The following is a 7670-nucleotide window of genomic DNA, read 5'->3' as shown; positions in this document are numbered from 1 at the left end:
CAGCCATTCAGGTTACAAGTAGATGCTAGTCAGGTTGGGGCTGGGGGTGTCCTTTTGCAGACTGATGGTGAAGGGGTGGATCGGCCAGTCAGCTATTTTTCAAGGAAGTTTAACCGCCACCAGCTAAACTACTCGACGATAGAGAAGGAAGCGTTAGCGCTGGTGTGGGCTCTGCAGCATTTTGATGTGTATGTGGGAGGGGGAGTCCATCCAGTAGTCGTGTATTCAGACCACAATCCCCTAACCTTCCTTCACTCCTTGCAGAGTCCGAGCCAGCGGCTGATGAGGTGGACGCTCTTTCTACAGCCTTACAACCTGAGCATCCGGCACATACGTGGTGTGGACAACGTCATTGCAGATGCGTTGTCACGTGCGCCAGAGGGGTTGGAGTGAGCCGGTTCCTCCCCTTTCAGTTGCTCCTCACAATATCCCATCTAACCTTGTCTTTCCTCCTTAAAGATGCTCTCCCGGTACCAGGAGTTGCGGGTGGCTGGGCAGCGGTGGGTGGAGGTGTGTAGGGGTGAACCAGCAGGGTGGAGTCCGACCCCCAATTGACCATGAGTTCTTGGTGGGAGGTGCTGTGGGTGACATTTATCGTTTTCCTTTTCTAACCTTGTTGTGTACATAGTCAAACTAGCTACCACTAGTAAATGGCAATAGTGGGTCATCTTTTTTTTTGTTGGTGTAGGCAGTACTGAAGCCTTATTTGCAGAGGCCATGGTGTTGGGCCTCTGTTTTAAGGGGGAGGGTGTTATGTATTTCTGTATTGGAAATAGCTGTCCTCCTCCTGTGTGGTGGGGGAGGCGCTGTTTCCCTGGTGCCTTGGTTTTCTTTCCCCATTTTTGCCTTTCAGGTCAGGTCCCATCCAGGTGCACGGGATTGGGTCTGATTGCCTGAGAGGGTATTTAAAGAGGGGATTCCAGGGCCGCCATTCTCTCTCCCTCCCTGCCTGTGACAACAACAGCCAACCATTGTTCCTTAGTTGTTTCTTGTTACTTTGCACATTATTCTCTTTAGTTACTTTGTACCTTAGGGCCTTAATTTTAATAAATACTTTAAATGGTTTACCTGTGTGGTCTCCCTAATTGTTGTGACCTACCGTGAGCCAGGTGGTCGTAACAATGCTCTCATGGTATTTCGTACACAGCATTATGGATTATAGCAACAGACTGTTTAATGACAGGAATAGACTTTATACTACAATACTTTGTGTGTTACCTTTGTAACTTTAATGGTTAAGATCTTACTTGTTGTATTGGGGATCATTGTAGTTGTAGGAGTTGAGGTTAATTCATAAACAGTTAGATGCACTGGCACCTGTAAGCCTCCACTGGTGCACCAATACCAGCCGCTGCTCTCTGTCCTCAGCTCACTCATAGTCACGTTGAAAACATTCGGGATACTTGTGTTGATAGTCACTGGTGTTCCATTGATCAGTCTGTTCTGATCCATCACACAGTCGCTGCCCAGTCTGCACCACTGCTTTGTCTCTTTTGGATATTTATAGTGGCACATAACAGTCACACTTCCTCCTTCAAATGCTGTAAGTTTCTGTTGGTCCACATATAGACTTGAAACACCTTGAAACAAACAAAAGTACAACGTGAAGTTGTCTGAGACATTTTTTTCTCTCACAAAATAGTTCACAGAGAGGATTTCAAATGTGTTGTAAATTTAAGGGGTTTTACCGTTAGTGACTGACAGATGAAAATATTCTTGGTCATATTTCTTTTGACCAATCCTCACAGCACACCAGTAATAAGAGTCCTCACTCGTCGTCAGATCATTAATTGATATAGTGAAGATACTTTGGTCTGTGTCATCACAGATTGAAAACTTTTCCGAGATGTTTCTTGGTTGGTCTGTTCCCACTACTGTTTTACTTAATACACGATACTCTCCTTTCCACAAGTATTTCACATGGTTTCTGTGGTAAGTCTCATAGAGACATGGGATAGAGATGTAGCCGCCAGTCTGGACTGACACTTCACGCACTGTTATAATTCTACTGTGAATTCCTGACAAAACAACAACAGACAGTCATCATGAATAAATAACACAGGTTTAAGTCATAATCAGGAATTAACTTTATGAATGATTAAAACTAGTGGTGCTAGTGGACTCAAATGTTATAAACAATCATATATATATAATTTATTAAAAAATATCATATAATTCAGATTAAAACTTGACTTACCCATGAATCCAGCGAGTATTATAAGGTGAGGAATATATGGCAAAGTCATACTGGCATCAGTATGCGTGAACACTAGTGCGAGTTTAACACTCGTTTAAAAAGAGTTCCTTCCTCATTTCTGACACAGTTCTTTTGGTCCTGCCAGGTGCAGACTGAAATAGATGGCTCTATCACATGCCATTAGCCTACTTAAAAATCACCTGATAGACATTAATTTTGTAGCAACCCTACTAAAGGAAAGTTATCCAAATTACAAAAGTACAAAAGTTAAGGGCTGCACATGCTTTTAAACCTTTTTTTCACAACTGCATGATCTTGAATGAGAAAGTGATGGCCACATAGCAGAAAAGCTACAATACAGCTAACAAAATGTTATGTGAGTTTCCCCATGTGCTCTCTCTCCCTCTGAAAAAAACCATGCCACTGTTTTATGGTTACAAATCTAAACTTCTTGATAACAAAATTAAATCAGTCCGTCATTGATTGATTATCAAAGGGAACACATTGTTGGAAGATTGAGCTGGCAGTAGCTATACTGTACATAAGAAAAGCAAGTTGGATTTATACATACAGGGTGGGAATAAAAATCTAATTTAAAAACATCTTACAATGAACCTACTCCTAACCATAGGCCAATTTGCCAAAATGTTGAACTATCCCTTTAACACAACTAGTTTTCCAGACATGTTTGCAGTGTTGTGATAAGAATTTGACTTAGGTAGCCTACTTACCTGCCATTTTCGTTTTGGTACACTACACCAAGTGTCCAACTTGAACTCCGTAGGCTACATACCTTAAAATTTAAACATTGTTTTACAAGGTAGCTTCTTTACACAAATGTGTATTACTAGCAGTTAGCATTGATTCACAAGCTGTAGTTATGGCCATAAATATAGAAACGTTTCTATATGGTTATGGCGGGTAAAGGACCTCACTCGACCTCACCACTATGGCCGACGTAATGGCCTCAACGGGATGTTTGTCGACTTTTGATGACGTTTTTATGTAACTTCGGGCACTCGCGCCAATAGAAAGCGACAGGAAGGGACCCGTTCATGTTTCGGCGGCCCGTTCAACCTCAGTAAGCATCCTCGGCCGGGGTCCGTCGTTCTCGCTGACCGAACCTCTTGGACTGATGGATTATGGAAAAGAGAGAGTGGTGGCCTTAGTGGACATGGACTGTTTTTACGTGCAGGTGGAGCAGAGGCTAAATCCGGCGCTGAAGAACACCTCCTGTGTGGTGGCACAGTACAAGACGTGGAAAGGGGGCAGGTGAGTTTCTGACACAGAGACACTTGTTTATGATTAATGCGACTGAAGAGACACCAGAGACACAGGGTCGTTAAGACTGACTCCAAATAGCAGCATTACATTGCTCAGCCACCCCTGGCTCGCCAGTCGCCCCTCAGTATAAGGTAAAGCAAAATCATGTCCCAAGTTTTATTCAGTGCTGTTTTGTGGTTATTGAGAGTCTACTTTGTAAAAAGCACCCCAAACAAAAGACAGAAGGTGCTTACATACTGAAATACAACAACTTTTTGATAAATAACTGACTTTCAAATCTGAACTCAAGCTCCACTTACTAACTTTTGCCATAGCGCAGTCAAATGTCATCACGTTTCCTAGTCATGATATTCTTTCTCAGGGGACATATCAACTCAATTCAAGGATTATTTCTGGCATTGGATGTAAATTGTGTTGTTAATTTGGCGGTGTACTGATTCTTGGTCAGTGATCTTAACCTACTAGATGAAAAAAATGACCTGGCAGCATGAGTGTGTAGCTGTTAGTACTCCTCTGCTCAGTACACATTGTTTTAACACTGCTCTCAGCTTGTGTCTGTTCATTTGCATTACTATTTAAACTGCTGTCTCTGTGTTGGCAACTCATCCGCCCCCATTCTTTCACAGATAAATAGTATGGACTCACCATTAATATGCTGTTAACGGTTTGTAGAAATGATTTGATGCAGTTCTCACTTAAATATCATCCTCTGTTAGTATCATAGCTGTGAGCTACGAGGCCAGGGCCCATGGTGTCACAAGGAACATGTGGGTAGATGATGCAAAGAAACTTTGCTCAGACCTCCAGGTGGCACGTGTGCGTGAATCTCACGGCAAGGCAGACCTCACACAGTAAGTGCTATGTACTGTTTAACTCCTGTACCCCCACTCTTCCTTTCTTTGATAGCATGAATGGTAAATAAGTTATTATAATACATTTATTCCTGTGTCGGTTGCAAGATAAGTAAGCTACTCACTCCTTGTGTAGTTACAGGGACGCAAGTGTTGAGGTGATTGAGGTCATGTCTCGCTTCGCTGTGATCGAAAGAGCCAGCATTGATGAGGCCTACATGGACCTGACTGCTGCAGTCCAGCAGCGGCTGAAATCCATGACACAAATAGACCCTCACCTGCTGAAGACCACCTACATCCAGGGCTACCCACAGAGTTCAGAGGAAGAGGAGCCATCTGCGGAGGGTGTTGTCTTGGATAAAGGTAGACTATTACCAAAATTAACTGATTACTCAAGTAATAATAACACACCACAGAAACTCTGGTAGAACAGGTGCTACCAACAGTGTCATGTTTGTCTACAGAGGAGCGGAGGTCCAGAGGTCTCCAGCAATGGCTGGCATCCTTACCTGTCTCTCTGTCAGGGGAGCAGAGCTCTACAGATCTGCAGCTAACTGTGGGGGCGCTCATTGTTGAGGAGATGAGAGCAGCTGTGGAGAAACACACAGGTTTCCGTTGTTCAGCAGGGATTTCACACAATAAGGTATGAAAACCTCACTTTGTTCCCTTGTTATAAATGTGTTTGTTGTATGTTAGCTTGCTGTGGTTACAGATAACTGTCTGTTTCTCCAGGTTCTGGCCAAACTTGCCTGTGGACTGAACAAACCGAACCGACAAACTGTTCTGCCTCTGGACTCTGTAACAGAACTTTTCGGCTCTCTACCCATCAGCAAGATGTGAGTTCTATGTGTTACTACAATGACTGTGTTCATCACAAGATATTTCACACAATCTGACCTACAAATGTAAAAACGGAAGCTGACTAGTGATGCACTCAACTAATTTCATTCATGCAGCCGTAACCTGGGGGGTAAGATGGGCGCCTCCATCACAGAAACTCTAGGAGTAGAGAACATGGGAGACTTGACTCGCTTCTCTCAGGCCCAGCTGGGGCAGCACTTTGGAGAAAAAACAGGGTAAGATGATCCACATATTCCTTTAATTGCGTAATGTTGATGGGCAAACGGAAGTCCTACTCAGTCTTCCTCTTGCATGCATGGTACCTATGCATCATTTAACATAAACCTGGGGAAAGGTTTTCTTTTTTCTCAAGACCTGTTTCAAAAAAGTCCACCACAAATAAACAGGACTTAAGGTCTTGGTATTTTCTTTATACCTGATTAACATGTGCATGTATCTCTGTAAATGTCTTTGCCTTGCAGTCAGTGGCTGTATGATTTGTGTCGAGGGATTGAGTTTGAAGCAGTAAAACCCAGACAGCTTCCCAAATCCATTGGCTGCAGTAAAAACTTCCCTGGGAAGACATCGCTGGCTACAAAAGAGCAGGTATGAACCATCAATCTCTGCTAATCCAGTGGTACATCAGGGCTGGAAACGTATCATCAGTAATCTATGATTTTGTTGCTCAATTTGCTTAAAATCTAGAAAAAGATATTTAATTTTTCATGTCTTTATCTGTGTAGGTCCAACACTGGCTACATCAGCTGGCTCTTGAGCTGGAAGAGAGGCTAACCAAGGACAGAGAAGTGGTGAGAAAAATAAATACTGTGGTTCTTAGATTTTCCATCATTACACAGCATGTTTAACTACCGGTACTTCCTCTGCTGAGTTCCACATTAGTGACAGTAATTTCTCCCAACATTACAGAATGGCCGAGTGGCTAAGTTGTTGACAGTTGGTGTACGTCAGCTTGGGGATAAGAGGCCGAGCAGCTTCTCTCGATGTTGTGCGTTAGTGCGCTATGAAGCTGCCAAATTATCCAGCGACAGCTTTGCCATCATCAAGAGTCTCAACATTGCAGGAAGCCACCAGGCTACATGGTAATAATAATATAACGATTCAATATTTAAAGTCATTGGATGAAGGAATTCTGCGACTTATTACTTTTTTTTTTTGCAACATGTCCACAGGACTCCGCCCCTCACCCTATTACACCTCTCAGCCAGCAAATTTAGTGATGCTCCATCAGCAGGAGGGATAGCTGGTTTCCTTTCCAGTGATGTCACTTCAACTCAGAACGTTTGCTCCACCACACAGCCGACCTCTGAACTGACACGTGACTCAACTTGCAAACAGCCTGGCACTATTCAGTCTTTCTTTCAAAAGGCAGCTGGTAAACAAAGACAGAAGGTACGAGACGATGATGATGAGGAGGATGAAGAAAGAAGCTCCTCAGGAATTCACCCATGTGGCTTTACCCCTGCAGCTGGAAGTCAAGTGGAGTCAGATACCAGGTCAGGTACTAGCCCTGTTTCTTCAGTCACGCCCTCCTCTTACTCTAAAAACGGTTCATCCAGCCCCCGGCCAGGTATTTCCTCTTTCTTCCACAAGAAGAGTCTAGAGAGAAGCTCACAAGCCTCAGTATCAACACTTAGCGAACCTGAAATGGGGCACAGAACTGGGACTGTGAATGAAAAAGAAGTCTCAGAGGACACTGTCGCTGTTGGGTCAGGCCTGCTGGATAAGCCTACCTCAGAGTTTACACCTAACCAAACACCACGTGAAGAGTTAAAGGACAAACTCAATATTGATCCACAGGAAAACCACCGTCCTCCCAATGTGGCCACAGAAGACCTGTTGAAGTGTGAACGCTGTGGCCAGGAGGTGTCGGTGTGGGAAATGCCTGAACACAACGACTACCACTTTGCCCTGGACCTCCAGAATTCTCTCTCTTCATCTGCGAGTTCAGCAGCTGTTTCTGCCTCCTCCTCCTCTTCCTCCTCCGCATCTCCTCTCAGAGTGGGAGCAGCAGGCACAGCCCAGTCCTCCAGGGGAAAGACAAAGACAAGAGGCCACTCAGGACCCCAACCAAAAAGACACTGCTTTCAAGGAAGCAGTGCAGGCACTCTGGATTCTTTTTTCAAGAGGAAATGAAGATGTACTCTAGAGTGGCACCTTTAAATAAGTATAATACAAATTTAAGATAATAGTATATTTCACAGATGCGTAAATAAATGAAAAGTGTGATTGTAACAGGTTACACTAGGACTTATTGAAGTTTGTGAGCTTTATACTAATTTATGCATATTAAAGACAGTGTTTATGGAATTTATTTTTAACATGTTTTTATTTTATAGATAATGGTGGTATTTTTAGGAAAACACTTTGTCAGATTGTGTGTATCATCATGTAATATTCTGATGTACCAGCAGGTGCCACTAGTCGGCTAAATGTAGACTAGAGCAGAGCTATGCAGTTAAACTACAAAGTTTTCAGGT

General features: G+C 43.4%; 1 protein-coding gene across 1 annotated transcript; it reads left to right on the top strand.

Annotated features, from left to right (window-relative positions):
- Positions 1-3243: 3243 nt before the first annotated feature.
- polh (polymerase (DNA directed), eta) lies at positions 3244-7326 on the top strand (the record flags this gene model as incomplete). The annotated part of the gene is made up of 10 exons (XM_083987536.1): positions 3244-3469; positions 4198-4332; positions 4469-4695; positions 4797-4975; positions 5065-5168; positions 5289-5408; positions 5655-5778; positions 5916-5981; positions 6100-6272; positions 6363-7326. The coding sequence occupies exons 1-10, from the start codon at positions 3333-3335 to the stop codon at positions 7324-7326; spliced, it is 2229 nt and encodes a 742-aa protein (XP_083843662.1). The 5' UTR covers positions 3244-3332.
- Positions 7327-7670: the final 344 nt, after the last annotated feature.

This window comes from Trachurus trachurus (genome assembly GCF_905171665.1).
Source record: "Trachurus trachurus genome assembly, chromosome: 15".
NCBI lineage: Eukaryota > Metazoa > Chordata > Actinopteri > Carangiformes > Carangidae > Trachurus > Trachurus trachurus.
Note: the sequence above shows the minus strand (reverse complement) of the source record. Positions and strands in the feature narration are given on the sequence as shown.